The sequence below is a fragment of the Macaca nemestrina genome, chromosome 7 (assembly GCF_043159975.1).
Source record: "Macaca nemestrina isolate mMacNem1 chromosome 7, mMacNem.hap1, whole genome shotgun sequence".
NCBI lineage: Eukaryota > Metazoa > Chordata > Mammalia > Primates > Cercopithecidae > Macaca > Macaca nemestrina.
In genome coordinates this window covers 46,260,086-46,282,584 of record NC_092131.1, presented here as the reverse complement: position 1 = coordinate 46,282,584, position 22,499 = coordinate 46,260,086, and the positions used below count along the sequence as shown (strand labels likewise).

Sequence of the window (22,499 nt, the reverse complement as noted above, 5' to 3'; positions counted from 1 at the left end):
CTACCCCCTTCCCTTCCACCCCTGCTTTGTAATCAGATGAAATGGAGCCCCTGTTTATGGCTGCAGGGTGAATGTCTTTATTGTTGCTGTTTTAAAAGTGAAAGTTCTACATATTTATATTTGTACAGTGTATTAGTCACTTGCATCAACACTTTGAGACATTTAGCTAATGTCTTATTCGAAATCTGGCATTTTTTATCTACTAATTTCAAGTCTTACATAGAAACCTATACAGTATGCACAAATATGGCTTCATTGTTTTATCCAAAGTGGTAAGAAGACTGTTACATTGACTTTTTTAAGGCCTTGTTTTTAAAAACTTTTTGTTAACTTAGCACAGCAGAACAGTTTCAGATAGTTTATTCATTATGCTGTTTATATCCACAGAAAATACATGTGAACCTTGAAAATCTGAGACAGGTCTCAGTTAATTTAGAAAGGTTATTTTGCCAAGGTTGAGGACATGCCCTTGACACAGCCTCAGGAAGTTGTGATGACGTGTGCCCAGGGTGGTCAGGGCACAGCTTGGTTTTGTCCATTTAGGGAGACATGAAACATCAATCAATATATGTAAGAAGTACATTGGTTCGGTCTGGAAAGGCGGCACAACTTGAAGCAAAGACAGGAAGACTGGAAGTGGGGAGGGAGCTTTCAGGTCACAGATTGGTGAGACACAAATGGTTGCGTTTGCCTTCTTTTGAGTTTCTGATTAGCTTTTCCAAAGGAGGCAAATCAGATATGCATCTATCTCAGTGAGCAGAGAAGTCACTTTGAATAGAATGGGAGGCAGGTTTGCCCTAAGCAGTTTCCAACCTGAGTTTTCCTTAGTGATCTTGGGTACCCAAGATACTTTCCTTTCAGGTACATTTCCTGTGTTATTTCTTTGATTGATTGCCAAGAAAGCCTTGTTCCTCTCTTGGATGTTTGGACAAAGCTTTTGGTTGTATGCTGGAGTATGCTCTTCTCCCCTGCTCCTCCCTTCTTCTAATGAGCTTGTGGTGCTCTGGACGATTAGGAGTGTGGGTTACTTTGTGCTGTTTCTCTTAACTTTTTCACCTAGGCTTCCCAAGGACAGAGGAGATTTAGTGCAAATTCCTGAGAGTACTGGAGAAAATGTTCATTATGTAAAAAGTAAAGTAGAGGTTTGTCTTCAAAGACTTTCCTCCCTATCTAATTAAGACTAAATAGTAACTTCTCTTAGAAGCAAAATTTATTCAAAGACCTATGCTAACATTCTTAAATATCTGCTAGCTGTAATAAAGAAATCAGTGTACTTTATGTTCTTAGCTCTTACAGTTTAGCCTAAATATTTGCCCTGGCGTGCTTATACTGGTCCAAGCAAGCATTAAGTCATAGCCTGTTCCTCTTCCTTATTTAAAAGTGTTTTTACCTTTCTCAGCATTCCACAAGTTACTTCAAGTTCTAAGTTGCTAGTCAATCAAGACAGATACAGAATGTGAAGTCCAAAGTAGACGCGTCAAGTTATAAATGACCCTGTCTCCTTTGTTCAGTGTAGCAAAACTGCTGGCGACTGTCCCCTTTCTGTAGAAAGTAAAAAAATGGCCTTGCTGAAGACATAAAATTTACGTTCAAGTGCTGCTTCTCTACAGCACCAAAGAACAAGCATTTCTGACGATTATATATTAAAGTGCACATAGTTCTGTAACATAACCATGATTATTTTAACATTACGGGTTTTAAATATTTAACCAATAATAATTTGCAACCCCTTCCTTCTTGCTCTTCAATTTGGCAAGTAAAGTTGATGCTTTTGGAAACTGCATCATGTTTACCTAGTAGTTGCCTTTGCCTTGGTGTGAAATTATCTCTGTGCTTGAATCATGAAAGAATTGGGTATGGAATCCTCATCAAATTATTATAACTACTGTTTAAACAAGTATATACTTCTGGCTTTTGTTCATTATTCACTTAATGAGTCATAATATATTTTCTCTCTGTTTATTAGTGGCAGAATGAGAAATTTAGAAAAGAACATGTTTACAAAAGAAGCTTTGGCTTTGGCTTGGCGATATTTTTTACCTCCATACACCTTCCAGATCAGAGTTGGTGCTTTGTATCTGCTATATGGATTATATAACACCCAACTGTGTCAACCAAAACAAAAGGTAATACTTAGTGAGTTATTTTTCCTTTGCAGAAATGTAAAACAAGTACCATATTTTTATAATAAATATTATGTGATTAAATATGATTTAAATAAAACACCAGTATTTTAAAATTATAATATGTTTGTGAAAATATGTTTACATTTAGTACAACGTTTTTTTTTTTCTTCCTGGTTGCAGATCAGAGTTGCCCTGAAGGATTGGGATGAAGTTTTAAAATTTCAGCAAGATTTAGTAAATGCACAGCATTTTGATGCTGCTTATATTTTTAGGAAGCTACGACTAGACAGAGCATTTCACTTTACAGCAATGCCCAAATTGGTATGTTGCCTAAAATAATTTGGTTTTTTCAAAATGAGCAATTATACTTTATTGTCCATAAAACCTCTCAATCTCCAGAAAATGGAATGAGTATTGATAGTGTTCAAGACTTTTAGCCTTTTTTTTTTTTTTTTTTTTTGAGACAGGGTCTCACTCCGTCGCCCAGGCTGGAGTGCGGTGGCACCATTTCGGGTCACTGCAACCTCTGCCTCCTGGGTTCAAGCGATTCTCCTGCTTCAGCCTCCCAAATAGCTGGGACTACAGACACGCACCACCAAGCCCAGCTAATTTTTGTATTTTTAGTAGATACGGGGTTTCGCCATGTTGGCCACGATGGTCTCGATCTCTTGACCTCGTGATCTACTCACCTCGGCCTCCCAAAGTGTTGGGAGCGCCCGGCCTGGCTTGTAACTTTTTTTTTATGTGTGTGCCTTTTTGATACAGAGTCTTGCCCTGTCGTCCAGGCTGGAGTGCAGTGGCGCGATCTCGGCTCACTGCAACCTCCGTCTCCGGGGTTCAAGCAGTTCTCCTGTTTCAGTCTCCTGAGTAGCTGGGACTACAGGCGCCCGCCACCATGCCTGGTTGATTTTTGTATTTTTTGTTGAGATGGGGTTTCACCATGTTGGTCAGGCTGGTCTTGAACTCCTCACCTCAGGTGATCACCCGCCTCAGCCTCCCAGAGTGCTGCGATTATAGGCATGAGCCACCGTGCCCGGCCTTGTAGCTTTTTTAAAATAGGAGATGGTATTTTCTAATTACTACTTTTTTTTCTGCAAACAAAAATGAAGACTTTGCTTTTGAATGCAGTATATCTGGATGCCACATATTAAGCGAATTGTTTTGAGAAGAAATTAGATTTGACATCTGCATTTGCTCATGTCTCAAACATCAGAGGAGGTTTCTGAAAGACGTACAAAATTGTTAAAAATTCTTTGGTGAAAAGTTGAAACTTCTAATAACACTTGTTTTTGTTTAATCTTGTGATAATTGAGACACTAGGTTGAAGAGCACTAGTTCTGATTCTGCCATTAGCTGGCAAATTATGTAATTTCTGTCTTACCTGAATTTGTAGGCATGTGGCATGGCATGTGAAAGGATACTTCACAAGTCTAATAGTCTTTAGAACGTGGATGTTTAACAAATGTACCCTTACAGCTGCTTTTGTTTTATCTGTGTTTATTTAATAGACTATTTTTAGTGCTGGCTTATATTTCAATACTTTTAAAAATACTGTTTAAAAGATACTTATTTTAAAAGACATGTATTATCACATAGCTGTCATATAGGATGAAGAAAAAAATTCACCGAGCTGAAGTTACAGAAGAATTTAAGGACCCAAGTGATCGTGTGATGAAGCTTATCACTTCTGATGTATTAGAGGTAAATTTTCTTTTATGCTCTTGAAATTTTTTTAAAACTGTTTTATTGCCAAGTACATATCAAGGTTATACCTTCATCTACTGGACACTGATTTTTCTAATGATTTTCACCACTCTAGGATGCTGTTTCTCTAGAGTATCAGAAATAAAATAGCCTAAATATATCAAGACTTACAAATCTTAAAATAGCATGAGAAAAAAAGATGTAGAAGACTGGACTTGGACTGAGGATATGTGGATTCCGTTACTAAAACTACCGTTAGTTAGGTCATAAAACAAGAGTTTAAAGTGACTTTACTTACTTTTCTAAAAAACGATACACATGGCCAGGCGTGGTGGCTCACACCTGTAATCTCAGCACTTTGGGAGGCTGAGGTGGGTGGATCATGAGGTCAGGAGTTTGAGACCAGCCTGGCCAACGTGGTGAAATCCCGTCTCTACTAAAAACACAAAAATTAGCCGGGTGTGGTGGCACACGCCTGTAGTCCCAGCTGCTGGGGAGGCTGAGGCAGGAGACTTGCTTGAACTCAGGAGGTGGAGGTTGCAGTGAGCTGAGATAGCACTGCTGTACTCCCGTCTGGGCAACAGAGCAAGATTCGGTTTTAAAAAACAAAAAAAAATATGCATTTATTTCCTGAGTTTTTTTTTTTTTTTTAAGTGGAGTCTCACTCTGTCACCCAGGCTGGAGCACAATGGTGTGCACCACCATGCCCGGCTAATTTTTTGTATTTTTGGTAGAATCAGGGTTTCACTGTGTTAGCCAGGATGGTCTCGAACTCCTGACCTAGTGATCTGCCCACCTCGGTCTCCCAAAGTGCTGGGATTACAGGCATGAGCACCTGGCCTACTTCCTGAGTTTTTTTTTTTTGAGACGGAATATCGCTCTGTCGCCTGGGCTGGAGTGCAGTGGCCAGATCTCAGCTCACTGCAAGCTCCGCTTCCCGGGTTTATGCCATTCTCCTACCTCAGCCTCCTGAGTAGCTGGGACTACAGGCGCCCGCCACCTTGCCCGGCTAGTTTTTTTTTTTTATTTTTTTAGTAGAGACGGGGTTTCACCATGTTAGCCAGGATGGTCTCGATCTCCTGACCTCGTGATCCGCCCGTCTCGGCCTCCCAAAGTGCTGGGATTACAGGCTTGAGCCACCGCGCCCGGCCTACTTCCTGAGTTTTAACATTTATTTTAAAACCCACCATTGAAAACAGTGAATCTATTTTGATAATATATTTTGGTATTTTGTTTGAGTGTACAATATTGAGAAAAATCTTATGCATGGATAAGTAGTGTTACAAATCTTTTTAAGCATGAGTAGAAAAGCATTGCTTTGAGGTTAAAACAAAATCTCAGTACAGGGTTACAGGCTTCTAAATCAATGATATTTCAAAAGAACATATAGAGAGGAGACGAGGGGGTAAGGGGACACTTTGGTCATGCTTTTAAATTTTCTTTAAGCCTAAATATCTCCCTCATTAATATTAGGATTATAATATTTCATTCGGTTGTTGTGAGAATTGAAATGAGGTGATACCAAACTAGTGCCGAGTGTGGTATATTACACACAGTATACCCTTAATAAATGTTGTTAATTCCCCTTTTCCCCAGCCCTACTCAGTCTTTTCTTGTATTACAATTGAAAGAGAGGGATCAGATCTTCGATTTACTCAAATGTTTGTTTAGATGCCCCCATGTTCTTTTTTTTTTTCCCCCTTACGTAGGGTCTTCCTCTGTCGCCCAGGCTGGAATGTAGTGACACAATCTTGGCTCACAGCAACCTCTGCCTCCCAGTTTCAAGTGATTCTCGTGTCTCAGCCCCCCCGAGTAGCTGGGGTTACAGGCATGCACCACCATGCCCAATTAATTTTTTCTATTTTTAGTAGAAGTGAGGTTTCACTGTGTTGACCAGGCTGGTCTTGAACTCCTGGGCTCAAGCGATCTGCCTGCATTGGCCTCCTGAAGTGCTGAATTTACAAGTGTGAGCCACTGTGCCCGGTTGTCCCCATGTTGCAATAGCATGAGCCTGTCAGGTTGTTTGTAATTCAGGTAGCAAATTGATTTTTGAGAGCACTCTGGGTCTGTTCTGTAAAGTGACTTTATTTTTGAGCAAGGATTCTTAATCTCTGGCCTGGGGATCATCCATGTGCCCTCTCCCCCACCACATTGTATGAAAAATTGATGTCATACATATGGATCCTTTTTTTTTTCTTTCTTTCTGAGATAGAGTCTCACTCTGTAGCCCAAGTTGGAGTGCAGTGGCGCAATTTTGTCTCATTGCAACCTGCAACCTCTGCCTCCAGGGCTCAAGCGATTCTCATGCCTCAGCCTCAAAAGTAGCTGGGACTACGGGTACATGCCACCACACTTGGCTAATTTTTTGTATTTTAGTAGAGATGGGGTTTCACCATATTGCCCAGGGTGGTCTCGAACTCCTGAGCTCAGGCGATCTGCCCGCCTTGGCCTCCCGAAGTACTGCGATAACAGACATGAGCCACCCTGCCCAGCCCATAAGGATACATTTTTAGGGTGAGGTACTGTAACTATCCTCAGATTCTCAAAGGTGTTCATGTCCCCCAAAAAGGTTAAGGATTACTGTATTACAAGGAACTGAATATTCCTCAATATCTGAAGACATAGTATAATGCAGGAACTCTGGGAAGATGTTTTGTGTAGATTGTTTTACTTCAACATTTCTGCAAAATAAGTGTTTAAAAGAATTTTTAAAAGCAGGGGGTTTTATCTGTGATTTAAAGTTGAGGAAACTGAGTTACAGAGACTAGGTTAGGAAGTGATGGAGCTAAGCTTCAAACTCAGTTCTGTATGGCTGCAGTGCCTGTTTGTGGATAGCAAAGGACTGGTCTGAGGTGGGACTGGGGTTGGAAATTTGTCATTCGACAAGCAAATGAGTGAAGTGTAACAAGAACTAGGATTTTTTTTTCCCTTTAGCAGCTTAGCGAGAAAGAGGTGGGAGAGAGTTTATGTACAAAACTAAATAAGATAAAAGTACTTTGTATAATAGAAGGAATTTGTATTTTGTCTTTTTGGCAGAGGGGAGTCGTAAAGTTTTAGAGATTGGAGAGAAATAATGTTTATGTTTAGAGTTGAAGTAAGGAGCTAGTTAGAGGGAATGGTTTTATACAGGAGAGGTAGCAGCAGGGTTCCTGCTATGGAGGAGGTGGGTGTGTCTGTGATTGAGAATCCAGTGGAGAGAGTAGCCTTGAGCAGAAGGCGTACTTCTTCCTTTGAAACTTGAGGAAAGAAGGTGAGAATGGATTTTTATAAATCTTTGTGTAGAGGAGAAATAGAAGGCAAACAGACCTGACTGCCTGAACTGTAAGAGAGCATCATCGGGGTCAGGGAACTGAGAGTTGAAAATGTTTGGACTAGCAATTATGGAGAATGGAAGAAAGATTTCAGGATGCCAGAAAGCTGAGAAATGCTGATGTGAATCATGAAGAGAGAGGCACAGGGCATTTTCAAACAGCAAGACATTCTTATCAATATTCTAATGAAAAAGATGATTTGAACCCAGTTGGTTATAATTTCTTTTTTAAAATTTTTGAGACAAGATCTTGCTTTATCACCCCGGCTGGAGTGCAGTGGTGCGATTGTAGCTCACTACACCCTTAATCTCCTGGGCTTAAGTGATCCTCCCACCTCAGCCTCCTGAGTAGCTGGGACTACAGGCACTCACCATCATGCTGGCTAATTAAATTAAATTAATTAATTAATTAATTTTTTTGAGACAGACTCTTGCTCTGTGGCCCAGGCTAGAGTGCAGTGGTATGATCTTGGCTCACTGCAACTGCCACCCAGGTTCAAGTGATTCTCCTGTGTCAGCCTCCCGAATACCTGGGATTACAGGCGCGTGCCACCACGCCGGGCTAATCTTTGTATTTTTAGTAGAGGCAGGGTTTCATTATCTTGGCCAGGCTGGTCTTGAACTCCTCACCTCTTGATCCACCCACCTTGGCCTCCCAAAGTGCTGGTGTTATAGACGTGAATCACCGCACCTGGCCCATGCTGGCTAATCTTAAAAATTTTTCTTGTAGAGACAAGGTCTTGCTATGTTGCCCAGGCTGGTCTTGAACTCCTGAGCTTGATTGCTCTTCCTACCTTGGCCTCCCCACAGTGTTGGGATTATAGGCATGAGCCACCATGCTTGGCTGGTTATAATTTTTCTGACTATTGACCAATTTGGTGGTAGAATGTAAATATTTTTTCAACATATCTTTTTCAACGTGCTTTTTCATTCTAAGCTCTTTTAAGTTGGGGGTGATGCACAAAGGTCTACTCTTTTAGAGTGAGTAGAGAAGAGTGTCAGAAGGGTCGCTATGAAATACCTATACCTGGAAGCTTTTAGGAATGGAATAGTCTGTGAAGTTATCCTGGCTCTGTTGGATCTCTGGCTTGTGACATAATTGCTTTGAGAGCCTTGTCCCTTGATACTTCTGCTGGCTCTGTATCTTTTGTCCTAGCATAGCCTGTGATCCATTCTCACTGATAATGCTTAAATTTAATACTCTTAAATTTTCCTTTTACTGCCTGCAACTGCTGTTAAGTCTTCATTTCAGAAGATCCAAATTCTGGTCATGATTCTGCCACTTGTTCTAGTTTTGTGGTTAAGGAGGCATAATAAAATGAAAAGAGAACAGGATACTGAATCAAAACATTTGACTTCTAGCCCTCTGCTATGTAAGTAGGACCTTGAGCAAATTACTTCATTTCTGTTCTTCATTTATATAGTTATAATAATGGACATTGTGTGCTGAGTACTCACCAAATGCCTGGAACTATGCTAGATGTTCTACGTGTGTTATCTTACTAACTGTCATAGTAACCCTGCAGAGGAGGTGGTATTTCCCCAGTTTTTTTTTTTTTTGAGATGGAGTCTCTCTCTGTCGCCCAGGCTGGAACGCGATCTCGGCTCACTGCAAGCTCTGCCTCCCGGTTCAAGCCATTCTCCTGCCTTAGCCTCCTGAGTAGCTGGGACTACAGGTGCCTACCACCATGCCCGGCTAATTTTTTGTATTTTTTTTTTTAGTAGAGACGGAGTTTCACTGTGTTAGCCAGGATGGTCTTGATCTCCTGGCCTGGTGATCTGGCCGCCTCGGCCTCCTGAAGTGCTGGTATTACAGGCATGAGCCACTGCACCTGGCCTTTTTTTTTTTTTTTTTCTTAAAGCAGAGTTTCCCTCTTATTGCCCAGATTGGAGTGCAGTGGCATGATCGTGGCTCACTGCAACCTCCACCTCCCCACCTTCCAGGTTCAAATGATTCTCCTGCCTCAGCCTCCCGAATAGCTTGGACTACAGGCACCCACCACCATGCCCAGCTAATTTTTTGTATTTTTAGTAGAGATGGGGTTTCACCATGTTGGCCAGGCTGGTCTCGAACTCCTGACCTCAGGTGATCTGCCTACCTCAGCCTCCCAAAGTGCTGGGATTACAGGCATGAGCCTCTGCACCTGGCCCCCAGTTTTAAAATAAGGAAACTGAGGTTTAGAGAAGTTAAGTAGTTTGTATCAGGTGAGGTACAATAAGGTACAGACACTGGGTTTGAATGTCCAAGTCTGTAAGGCTCCATAGTCCATGCATTGTCTTTTATTTCTTATTTAATTTTCTTCTTTTTTGTTTTTTTCAAGAGTGGGGGTCTTGCTATGTTGCCTGAGTTGGCCTTGAATTCCTGGGCTCAGGCCGTCCTCATGCCTCAGCCTTCTGAGTAGCTGGGACTACGGGTGCACACTACCATGCCTGGCTTCTTTAATTTTGTATAGTGCTTTACATTATACAGAATACTTTCACCTGTATAATAAGCTTGTTTAATAATTAACAATGGTGGGTTTGTTCATTTTGTACAAATGTGAAACGTGAACGTGATTCTTAGGTTGAGGGACTTCCCCATTGTCATACATTGAGCAAATGACAGAGCTCAGACTCAAAAACTAGATCTGACTGGTGGTCTTTCTATATCACATGAAATAAAAATCATGAGAGCACAGCCAATGTAAACTATAAAGAGTTAGGGGCTCTCCATGTCTGGACACTGTTCTCCCATTGCAGATCCCGTGTATGTGAGCACTTACCACTATTGATCAGTTTCTCATTTCTTTTTTTTTTTTTTTTTAAGAGACGAGTTTCACTTTTGTTGCCCAGGCTGGAGTGCAATGGCACGATCTTGGCTCACCGCAACCTCTGCCTCCTGGGTTCAAGCGATTCTCCTGCCTCAGCCTCTTGAGTAGCTGGGATTACAGGCATGTGCCACCACACCCAGCTAACTTTGTATTTTTAGTAGAGATGGGGTTTCTCCTTGTTGGTCTGGCTGGTCTCAAACTCCTTACCTCAGGTGATCCGCCCTCCTCAGCCTCCTAAAGTGCTGGGATTACAGGCATGAGCCACTGTGCCTGGCCTAGTGTCTTATTTCTTGAACAGGTATTGATTCTACCAAAATCTGGAAATGAATTGAGTATTCTGAGTTAGGGATGACTCAGATGTTGCAATGTCCATCTGTGATGGAAATGTCAGTAGTTCTCTCCTGATCTTAGAGCCAAGTCCCTATGCCAGGTTTTCTTAAGTCCACCTGTAGTATGCTGTCTTTTTCCTTACCCCACAGATCTGCCCATTTGGCTGGAGATTTTTGGAGGAAGAAGATCTAATAAATAATGCCACAAATGGTGTCATAAATCACCCTCTATTTCTTTCTTTTTTGTTTTGAGATGGAGTCTTGCTCTCTTGCCCCCACTGGAGTGCAGTGGCAGTGCGATCTTGGCTCACTGCAACCTCCGCCTCCCAGGTTCAAGCAGTTCTCCTGCCTCAGCCTCCCAGGTAGCTGGGATTACAGGCGCCCACCCCCACACCCGGCTAATTTTTGTGTTTTTAGTAGAGATGGGATTTCACCATGTTGGCCAGTCTGGTCTTGAACTCCTGACCTCGTGATCCTCCTGCCTTGGCCTCCCAAAGTGCTGGGATTATAGGCGTGAGCCACCGCACCCGGCCTACCCTCTATTTCTTTTAATCCTGAATCTTATCGCTGAAGTAATGGTGAAACTTATGGGAACAGGCACATAGGTTTTGGGATTTCTGTGGCAGGTTGGGATGAGAGTCGTTACATAGGAATTTCCAGCAGAGCATAAAGGACTATGTAAATATTCTTTTCTTTTTTTTGAGATGGAGTCTTGCTCTGTCACACAGGCTGGAGTGTGGTGGCATGATCTCGGCTCACTGCAAGCTCCTCCTCCTGGGTTCACCCCATTCTCCTGCCTCAGCATCCCGAGTCACTGGGACTACAGGCGCCCACCACCACGCCCGGCCAATTTTTTGTATTTTTAGTAAAGATGGGGTTTGACCGTGTTAGCCCTGATGGTCTCAATCTCCTGACCTCGTGATCCGCCCACCTCGGCCTCCCAAAGTTCTGGGACTACAGGCGTGAGCCACCGCACCTGGCCATAAATATTCTTGATGTGACAATATGATATAAAAATATCTTAGTTATCAGTAGCAATATTTAATGATACATCATGCTACAAATAATTGTGATATTCTAGAATGGAATTGTATGTTAACTGATTCGTCTTTCCCCAGTGTCTTCCTGTAAGTGTATCTTAGTTAATGTTTGTTGAGGTAAGTCAGTAAATCCATACCTCTGGAATCCATACCTCTATGTTAATGAAGTTGCACTATTTTGTTTACATGATTATGTTATTTTCAACATACTGTAGCATGTTATTCCCTATCAACTGGAAGTCACCTTGGAAGGTGACTATTTTGTGTTGGTTTTGCCTTTTAGTTTCTCCTCAAAAAGTTAAATAAAGGACTCATCTTTTTGCTTTTAGGAAATGCTGAATGTTCATGATCATTATCAGAACATGAAACGTGTAATTTCGGTTGATAAGTCCAAGCCAGATAAAGCCCTCAGTTTGATAAAGGATGATTTTTTTGACAATATTAAGAACATAGTTTTGGAGCATCAGCAGTGGCACAAAGACAGAAAGGTATGCAATCACTTGTTTGGTGCTTCACCATTTTACTATACACGAATGATTATCCATGGATGATAATGTTGAGAGGCAGCCTAGTGTTAGAGGCTGTAATCCTGTGGAGCTAAGATTTAGAGGGCTTGGCTTTTCTAGTTCCACTTTTGCCACTTACTAGGTATGTGATGTTATTTAACCTTACAGATGGAATTTATATGTATTTTCCTTTTTTTGGTAGAAGAGTAAATAATCTTGTTATACCACAGATTTATTACAGTCTTTATAATTTGGCATTTTTCTAGGGGTTGCACACTCGGTCTTTGGGCTAAATCCTGCACACAGATGTGTTTTGTTTGGCATAGTGTTGATTTTAACATTGTTTAAAATTTTTGAGTTAATTACCAACTTTTAAGTACTTGTGGACCTCACCTAAAATTCTAGACTGGTAATACTGATTCCACTTTGCTGCATGACAGCAGACAGTGGGACCTGAGTGGTGGCTTTTCCTACTGCGATAGGGCAGGTGTTTCTCTGTTTACATATTGTCTACCTGGTGTGGTTTATCTTTTTGCAGGTCTCATCATCACAGATCTTCAACTTAGTTTATTTAACCAAAAGTATTGATGGTTTCACATTAGCCTTTTCAGCTAGAGGAACTTTTTTACCCTGGACACCTAAAGGCTAGCCTTGTGAAGTTTACTTTTGAAACTATTACTCCATCTTATTTTAGTAAATCTAGGAAAACAATTTTTAAAAAGTAAGCAATTTCTGATTACTTACTGTGTGTCTTGATAATGTGCTGGTGTTTTCACAGATGTCACACAGATACTGTTATCTATATATCGTCTTTCAGGAAGATTTCTTGCTACTTTTTCACTTTCTGTTATATAAAGGAAGCTGGCTCACAGCTTAATTTTAGAAAAGATAAACAAGGAAACTGATAAGAAGATGATAGTCTTGGGAAGAAGAAAATAACTTTATTCCTCTGCATTTATTTTAATGAGAGATAGCAAGTTTTACAATGTTTGGATACTTTAAGTCCTACAAATAGGTTACACAAATGACTTAGGCATTTAATGTAAAAAAATTGTTAGTATTCTTTATATGTACGTATATAGACAGGGTCTTCTTGCTCTGTCACCCTGGCTGGAATGCAGTGGCAAGACTACAGCTCACTACAGCCTCGACCTCCCAGGCTTAAGTGATCCACCCACCTCAGCCTTCTGAGTAGCTGGGTTTGCAGACATATGCCACCATGCCCAGCTAATTTTTTTTATTTTTTGTAGAGACAGCATCTTGCTATGTTGCCAGGGATAGAACCAGCAAAATTTAAAATTTTTTTGTAGAGATGGGGTCTTGCTATGTTGCCCAGGGTGGTTTGGAACTCCTGGCCTTAAGTGATCCTCCCACCTCAGCCTCCCAGAGTATTAGGATTACAGGATTAGCCACCATGCATAGCCAGTATTCTCTTTTAATAGATAAACTCTCTTCAAAGAGCATTACTACGAGCTCTGAAAACCTGAAGGAAAGGAGAATAAGCCTGTTTTCTTACTACCACATAGAGACTACCATATTAATTAGGAGGATTTAAGCATTTTATTGATGAATTGTAGAACATTTTGAAACCTGTGATCTTAATGTTAGGTGGTATATAATGTGAATGATCTTTTAGTTTTTCATTTATTAAAAGTAATGATTTCTCACTGTTCTAAAATTGATTTGCAGTTAATTGAATTGTAAATTTGTGTGTGTGTGTATGTATCTTTTTTGCTCTTTTAGAATCCATCCTTAAAATCAAAAATTAATGATGGAGAAGAAAAAATGGAAGGAAATTCACAAGAAACAGAGGTCAGAAAACTTTGCAATTCATATTATGTGTGGCTGTGATTCTGTATACTAAGCATTGTGACCCATGGTCAGTATTATAAGAAATATAAGAGAAAATTCTGAATCATGGTTTTGTGAAAAGGTAGTTTGTTATTTACTGGAAGCCTTGTGGAGGCCACATCAAGTGTAGGTTGGGAGAGAGGATGATAATAGTTTTCCGTAGGGAAAGGAAAGCTCGACTATGGAAGGTGCCCTCAGTTAATAGAGGATCAGGATCAGGCTTTTGTAATATATCTTTTCTGACTTGTCAGCCTTTCAACCAGTGTGGAGCCCAAGCCATTACACGGTATACTGCTTCCTGCCTCCAGAGTTTTCATCCATCTTAGTGGATGAGACAAGGAGCCATCTTTGAGTATAGGCAGATGAGGAGGGAATGGCAGTTCAAGGCTCTGCCTGATCACCCAGGCTTTCATTCATATTGTCCTCCTTGAATCCTGAATGAAAATGATCTGTAACTACGGGGATAGTATTATGGCACCTGCTACATCTGTGAGAGAATATGATGTATGTTTATGTGTGTGTACCCAATATATGTTAGTTTCTTTTACCCTACCTTCTGTCTAAAATCTTATTTCTGATAATAAATACTTGGGTATTCAGTTTTTTCACCTATTGTTTGTGTGTTTTAACTTTTTTTTCCTTCTTATTTTACATCCAGAGATGTGAAAGGGCAGAATCATTAGCGAAAATAAAATCAAAGGCCTTTTCAGTTGTCATTCAGGTGAGTTATTCTTTAATAAGGTAATTTGGAAATTGACTGCTTTTTAAATTATATTTCAATTTTTCATCAAAGTAGTGATACATGTACTTAGTTTTAAAAGTCAAATGCTAGAGAGGTTACATAGCACAACAGACCCCTTCTCTGCCACTTCCTACCCTTGTATTCCTAACCTTGAGAGGCAACATCTTCGACTTCTTTTCTTTTAGCAGTTTCTTCTAATATTTACCTGGAATTTTGATGCCATTTCCTTTATTGTCTTCCAGCTTCTAGTATTCCTGATTTTGGAAGGTTTTAGGGTTTTGCTTTGTCCCTGGAGTTCTGAAATTTCATTTAGTACATATAATGTAACTTGGTGTACATCTTTTTTGTTTATTGCCCATGGCACTCATGGTGACCTCCTTTTAATCTGATATCCTTCAGTTCTGAAGAAGTTTCTGTATTGTTTCTTCGATACAAATGTTCTTTGCTGCATCTTTTCTCTTCTTCAACTTTTCTTATTTTTCTCTTCTATTTTTAGTTTCTGTCTCATTTTCTATTTTCAGGGAGATTTCTTAGGCTTTATCTTCTGAACCATTATATTGATTTAAAAAAAATTTCCCCTGATATTTTTTCATTACCAATAATTTTTTTTGTTCTCTGAATGCTTCTTGTTTTGTTTTTTTTAAATGTATTTTTCTTTTTCACAGGATGCAATAACTTTTTCTCTTTAAGGATATTAACTACAGTTTTTTTGATGGTTCCTCCCATTTCCTGTGAGTTCTTTTTTTTCTATTTGTTTGAACTCTTTCACTTTGTTGACTTTTTTTTTTTTTTTTTTGAGGTGGAGTTTTGCTCTTATTGCCCAGGCTGGAGTGCAATGGTGTGATTTTGGCTCCCCGCAACCTCTGCCTCCCAGGTTCAAGTGAGTCTCCTGCCTCAGCCTCTTGAGTAGCTGGGATCATAGGCATGTGCCACCACACCTGGCTAATTTTGTATTTTTAGTAGAGACGGGGTTTCTCCATGTTGGCCAGGCTGGTCTTGAACTCCCGACCTCAGGTGATCCACCTGCCTCGGCCTCCCAAAGTGCTGGGATTACAGGCGTGAGCCACTGCACCTGGCCCATTTTGTTGGCTAAATGATTGAAGAAGGCTGGGCGCGGTGGCTCACACCTGTAATCCCAGCACTTTGGGAGGCTGAGGCGGGTGGATCACGAGGTCAGGAGATCAAGACCAGCCTGGCTAACTCAGTGAAGCCCCGTCTCTACTGAAAATACAAAAAATTAGCCGGGCGCCGTGGCGGGCGCCTGTAGTCCCAGCTACTCGGGGAGGCTGAGACAGGAGAATGGCGTGAACCTGGGAGGCGGAGCTTGCAGTGAGCCGAGATCGCGCCACTGCACTCCAGCCTGGGCGACAGAGCGAGACTCCATCTCAAAAAAAAAATATGATTGAAGATCCTCAGATGTCTTTTCATATTTAAGGGTGATCAAGAGGAGATCAAGAGCTTATCTAACCTCTAGATTTCTTTGTCTTGGATCTAGTTATTTAAAGAACAATCTTTCACTTCCTTGTCTAGGGGAGGAGGGTGGGCAATAAGCCCAGCTGCCAGTGTTTTGGGAGCCTACAGAGAGAATCAGACATGAGGCTCACCATTCCTTATGCAGGTTTCACTCAGCCCCTCTGTTTTCAGTAAGAGTCCTCATCTCCTTCCTCACCTACACCAGTTTCCTTTGAGCCCACAGCCTTTCTCGTTTAGCCTCTTCAGAGAGCAGCAGGCCTTCTGTTTTGTATAGGAGAAAGTCAGTTGCCTAGCTCTGAGTTTGAGGAATGAGACACTATTCTCTATAGATTTTCAATGCACCTGCCTGTTTTTTCAGTCCCACCTCAGCCTTCCAAAGTGCTAGGATTACAGATGTGAGCCACTGTGCCCAGCCCTTTGCCCATTTTTTAATGAGGTGGTTTTTTTGTTTGTTGAATTGTTTAATTTTCTTATAGATTCTGAATATTAGACCTTCATTGAATGCCAAGTTTGTGACTATTTTCTCCCATTCTGTAGGTTGTCTGTTTACTCTGTTGTTTCTTTTGTTTTACAGAAGCTCTGTAGTTTAATTAGGTCTCACTTGTCAATTTTTGTTATCAACTTTGTCAAACATCAGGTGGTTGTAGGTGTGTGGCTTTATTTCTGAGTTCTCTGTCCTGTTCCATTGGTCTATGTGTCTGTTTTTGTACCAGTACAATGCTGTTTTGGTTACCGTAGTGTATCTATGGTTTCTGCGTCTATGGATTCAACCAATTGTGGATTGAAAATATTTGAACAAAAAAATGCATCTGTACCAAATATGGACACACTTTTTTCCTTGCTGTTGTATTCCCTGAATAATATGACAATCACTTTCATAATATTAGGTATATTATAAGTAATCTAGAGATGATTGAAAGTATATGGGAGGGAAGTGCATAGGTTATATGCAAATACTACACAATTTTACATCAGGAATTTGAGCATCTCTGGATTTTGGTATCCGAAGGAAGTCCTGGAACTAATCCTCCATGGATACTGAGAGACAACTATACGTGGTTGCTTTTTAAGAGTTGTTGGTCGGACGCGGTGGCTCAGGCCTGTAATCCCAGCACTTTGGGAGGCCAAGGTGGGCTGATCACGAGGTCAGGAGCTTGAGACCATCCTGGCCAACACGGTGAAACCATGTCTCTACTAAAAATACAAAAAATTAGCCAGGCATGGTGGTGGGTGCCTGTAGTCCCAGCTACTCGGGAGGCTGAGGCGGGAGAATGGCATGAACGCAGGAGGTGGAGCTTGCAGTGAGCTGAGATCGTGCCACCGCACTCCATCCTGGGCTACAGAGCAAGACTCCATCTCAAAAATAAAAAATAAAAATAAAAAAAAGAAAAGAAAAAAGAATTGTTAATACCTGTATTGCATATACAACATTAACCAAAAATTCTTTGCTTAAGCAAGTAAGGGAATTCACCTACTGATATAACAAAACAAATCCATAGCCAGGATCGGCTAAAGATATCTGTGTCTCAGACAAAGATATCATTAAGACTGGCCCTCCATTTTCACTGCCGTCAAGTGCTATTTTCCTGACAGCTTCAGCCTTGCATGTTCCCAGTTTTAGCTTCCAAGGCAAGAAAGAATCTTTCCTTCCTAATAGTTAAACAATTCCAAAATAACATTTCATTAGCCATGATACATACCACATACCCCGCCTACTTGCCTCCCCACTCCCAACAAATTACCCTGGCCATGGGGATGTTAAACTCATTGTGGCCAGATCTGGGCCACATGGCCAAACCTGGAGCCAAGCATGAAGTACTTCTACTTGGAACACATGGTAGTGCCTACGGGAAGTAAGTTTATTAGAAGATGCCTCTACACCTTTGTTGCCCAACCATGCCAGATAATAGAACAACTTCATTTAAAGCCCATGTGAGCAGATAGTGGTGACAGCTGCAGGAAACTTCATGTTATAAAAAGAATAGACTATTTACATGACACAGGTAGTTATATTATAGTAAACCAGCCAGGGGTAATAGTAAAGTACTTTATGACAGATATTTCTGTAAATCTTTCCTCATCTTTGATTGTACATTTTGTCTTCCTCTGAATTACCTGTCATTTGTATTCATTTTATAATTTATTGGTTAATTGGATTGTAACTCTTAAGGCATCCAAATCAAGAAGGCATCGTCAAGTCAAACTTGACTCTTCTGACTGTGATTCTGCATCTGGTCAAGGGCAAGTCAAAGCAACTAGGAAAAAAGAGAAGAAAGAAAGATTGAAACCAGCAGGAAGGAAGATGTCTTTCAGAAACAAAGGTAATTTTTTAAAGTCTTACTAAGACTCAACAAAGGAGAATGGGTTTTATTTACAACTTTGCCTCATCTTTATTTCGTTGTTAAGAAGGATTAGATACTTGTTTGAGAACATTTTTGTGAGATTTAATATTAAAAATAAATTGTTAGATTCTTGGAAACTTATTGCTGGAAAGGGACCCTAGGAATCATATCAAATGTGTCATTTTATAGGTGATGAAATTTTGACCTGGCCAGGTGCTGTGGCTCATGCCTGTAATCCCAGCACTTTGGGAGGCCTAAGTGGGTGGATCACTTGAGGTCAGGAGTTCGAGTCCAGCCTAGCCAACATGGTGAAACCCCGTCTCTACTAAAAATATAAAAGCTGGGCATGGTAGTGCACGCCTGTAATCCCAGCTACTTGGCAGGCTGAGGCACGAGAATTGCTTGAACCTGGAAGGTGGAGGTTGCAGTGAGCTGAGATCATGCACTTCAGTCCAGCGTAGGTGACAGAGCAAGACTGTCTCAAAACAAAACAAAAAACAAAAAGAAAGAAATTTAGGCCTATAGAGATTAAATAACTTGTCTAAAGTGATAATTAATAGCTAGATAGTTATGAAATCAGTCTAGAATTATCCAGTGCATTTTTTTTTTTTTTTTTTTTTTTGAGATGCAGTTTTGCTCTTGTTGCCTACGCTGGAGTGCAATGGCACAATCTCAGCTCATTGCAACCTCCGCCTCCCAGGTTCAAGTGATTTTGCTGTCTCAGCTTCCCAAGTAGCTGAGACTACAGGCACCCACCTCCACACCTGGGTAATTTTTTTTTTTTTTGTATTTTTAGTAGAGACGGGGTTTCACTATGTTGGCCAGGCTGGTCTTGAACTCCTGATCTCATGATTCACTGGCCTCGACCTCCCAAAGTGCTGGGATTACAGGCGTGAGCCCCTGCACCCAGCAATAGTTTGTTTTTTTAAAAAATTGTATGAATAATATATATGTACCCTACATAAATTTGGAATTTGATTAACAGGTTTACTTGGGGTGAGAAAAAGATCATTAGAAACATTAGTAAATATTTAATACTAACACGAAATTCACTCCTAACTACTGCAGGAATATATGAAGATAAGTTAACAGCCTTTTAGCATTTTTTCCCCCTTTATTGAAGCAGTGGAAGGAGAATTGAAGTTAAATACCTTTAATATGTCCCAGATATGATTAAGTACTATAACAGTAGCTTGAAGTGCACTGAGAATTCAGAGGAGATACCATATTTGTTAAGTATGATCGAGAAATAGTTCAAAAGGAAATTTTTCTACTTCCTTTCACAATGCTGAAGGATATTGTGAAGAAAATTGTTAGACTACACTCATGAGTATTACTGAAAAAATCCTAAGTCATATGTATCAAAAATAATCCTAGACACAAAAACACCTTAACTGAGTACACTTATTTCAGGATGCATTCAGAATCTATTAATATGATTTACCACATCAATAGGTTAAAGGGGAAAATGTGAATTTATTTTAATAGTTACCAAAGAAGACATTTGATAATATCCAGCATCCATTCTTTTTTTTTTGAGACGGAGTCTCGTTCTGTCATCCAGATTGGAGTGCAGTGGCCAGATCTCAGCTCACTGCAAGCTCCGCCTCCCGGGTTTACGCCATTCTCCTGCCTCAGCCTCCCGAGTAGCTGGGACTATAGGTGCCCGCCACCACACCCGGCTAGTTTTTTGTATTTTTTTTTTTAGTAGAGACGGGGTTTCACCGTGTTAGCTAGGATGGTCTCGATCTCCTGACCTCGTGATCCGCCCGTCTCGGCCTCCCAAAGTGCTGGGACCAGCATCCATTCTTGATTTAAAAAAAAAAATCTTCTAGATCAAGGAGTTAGCAAACTGTTTCTGTAAAGGGCCAGGTAGTAAATATTTTAGGTTTTGTGGGCCATGTTTCTGTCACAACTACTCAGCTCTGCCATTGTAATGTGAAAGTATCTATAGATAATACCAAAACACCTGAATGTGGTTGTAGTCCAGTAAAACTGTATAAAAGCAGGTGGTGGGTCACATTTGGTCCTGGGGTTTGTTAACTCCTGCCCCTGCCCTAGATAAAATAGAAGATTATTTCTTTAATCTTAAAAGTGTGTGTGTGCACGCATGTATTAGATTATAAGTTGCCTCATGTTCAATGGTAATATGCAAGAAGTATCACAGTTTTATTTAACGTTGCTCTTAAAGAGCTAGTCAGTGTAATCAGACAGGAGAGTGAAGGGAGATACGACATCAGAAAGAGAGCCTAGAAAATTATCATGATTTGTGAATGATTTTATGCCTAAAATATTCTAAAGAGAATTTGCTGAAAAATAGGAACAAAAATTTAGGGAGGTAAGGATTACCACTGTAGACCTTACAAAGATTAAAAGGTAACCAAGGCAAAATTATAAATAATTTTATGCCAGTAAGTTAGATAGCTTAAATAAAATGGATAAATTTATTAAGAGACACAAGTTTCCAGGCCAGGCGCCGTGGCTCATGCTTGTAATCACAGCACTTTGGGAGGCTGAGGCAGGTGGATCACCTGAAGTCGGGAGTTTGAGACCAGCCTGGCCAACATGGAGAAACCCCGTCTTTACTAAAAATACAAAATTAGCCAGCTTGGTGGCGCATGCCTGCAATCCCAGCTACTTGGGAGACTGAGGCAGAAGAATCGCCTGAACCCGGGAGGTGGAGGTTGCGGTGAGCCCAGATGTGCCTTTACACTCCAACCTGGGCAACAACAGCAAAACTCTGTCTCAAAAAAAAAAAAGAGACACAAGTTTCTAAAACTGATGCTGACAGAAGAAATCTGAATAGTCATGTCTACTGAGACCCCAAAACATCTGAGACAGGTCTCAGTCGATTTAGAAAGTTTGTTTTGCCCGGGTTAAGGATGTGCCTGTGATACAACCTCAGGAAGTCCTGAGGCGTGCGCCCAATGTGGTCGGGTTACAGTTTGCTTTTATACATTTTAGGGAGACATGACACATCAATCAATATATGTAAGTTGTACATTGGTTTGGTCTGGTAAGGCAACAAGTGGGGGCTTCCGGGTTAGAAGTAGGTAAGACAAAAAGTTGCATTGCATTTTTTGAGTCTTTGATGGCCTTCCACCTAATACGAATAATACGCAATTTACTCTGGCTCAATGAATCTGCATTTTCACATGAGCAATAGGGGAGAGGAACCAATCAGTATGCATTTGTCTTCGGTGAGCCTCAGAGGGATGACTTTGAATAGAATGGTAGGCTGGTTTGCTCTAAGCAGTTCCTAGCTTGATTTTTCCCTTTAGCTTAGTGATTTTGGGGTCCTAAGATTTATTTTCCTCTCACACTGCTAAGAAATTAAATTCCCAGGCTTCTCTGGAAATTTCAGCAAACATTTAAGAAAGGAGTGATCTAGATCTAGATTCTTTCAGAAAATACAAGAGGGAATACTTTGCAGCTTATTGACGTTGCAAGAAAGAACTAAAGACCAATATCCCTTATCTTATCCAAAAAAAAAATCAAAATGGATTATGGACTAAATTTGAAACCTAAATTATAAAACTTGTGAAAAAATATGTAGGAGAAAAATGTGTGTGTTCTTGGATTGGGCAAGATTTTAAAATACATGACACAAAAAAACACAAGCAAATCATGAAACAGAAAAAATTGATAAATCTGCATTCTCAAAGTTACAATTTTTGTCTTCAGAAGACACTGTTAAGAAGATGAGAAGATAAGCCATAGACTGTGAGAAAATTTCTGCAAACTACTACCCTGATTAAAGGTCCTGTATCCAAACTAGTAATATATAAAGAAGTCTAACTCAATAAATATATAGTCCACCCAATGAAGAAATGGCTAAAACATTTCACCAAAGAAAATATATGGATGGCAAATAAGCATATGAAAAGATGCTCTGCATCTTTAGTTATTAGAGAAATGTAAATTAAAACCACAGTGACATTCCACTAAACCCTGAATGACAGCAACAAAAAGACCCCACAAAACAAAACAAAAATTGTAATGAAAAAAGCTGTTGATGATTTGAAACAAGTGGAACCTGCATACTTTTCTGGTGTGAATCCAGAATGATGTGGTTACTTTGGAAAACTCAACAGTTTTTAAAAGGTAAACATGTACTTATCATCTGACCCAGAAATACTATTCCTTGGTATTTATACAAGAGAAATGAATACTTAATGTTCACACAGAAATGTGTATGCAAAAGTTTATGTGGCTTTATTCATAGTTGCAAGAACTGCAAACAGCCTAAAAATACTTCCACTGCTG

At 40.3% G+C, this 22,499-nt stretch overlaps 1 protein-coding gene across 1 annotated transcript in view; it reads left to right on the top strand.

Moving 5' to 3' along the window:
* LOC105473671 (small nuclear RNA activating complex polypeptide 1) overlaps positions 1-22,499 on the top strand; it is a 33,110-nt gene that overhangs the window by 2,521 nt on the left and 8,090 nt on the right. The window contains exons 2-8 of the mRNA XM_011727587.3: positions 1,967-2,126; positions 2,307-2,447; positions 3,723-3,827; positions 11,649-11,807; positions 13,569-13,637; positions 14,335-14,397; positions 18,062-18,212. Coding sequence (XP_011725889.1) covers positions 1,967-2,126; positions 2,307-2,447; positions 3,723-3,827; positions 11,649-11,807; positions 13,569-13,637; positions 14,335-14,397; positions 18,062-18,212 — 848 coding nt within the window. The remainder of the gene's footprint in view (positions 1-1,966; positions 2,127-2,306; positions 2,448-3,722; positions 3,828-11,648; positions 11,808-13,568; positions 13,638-14,334; positions 14,398-18,061; positions 18,213-22,499) is intronic.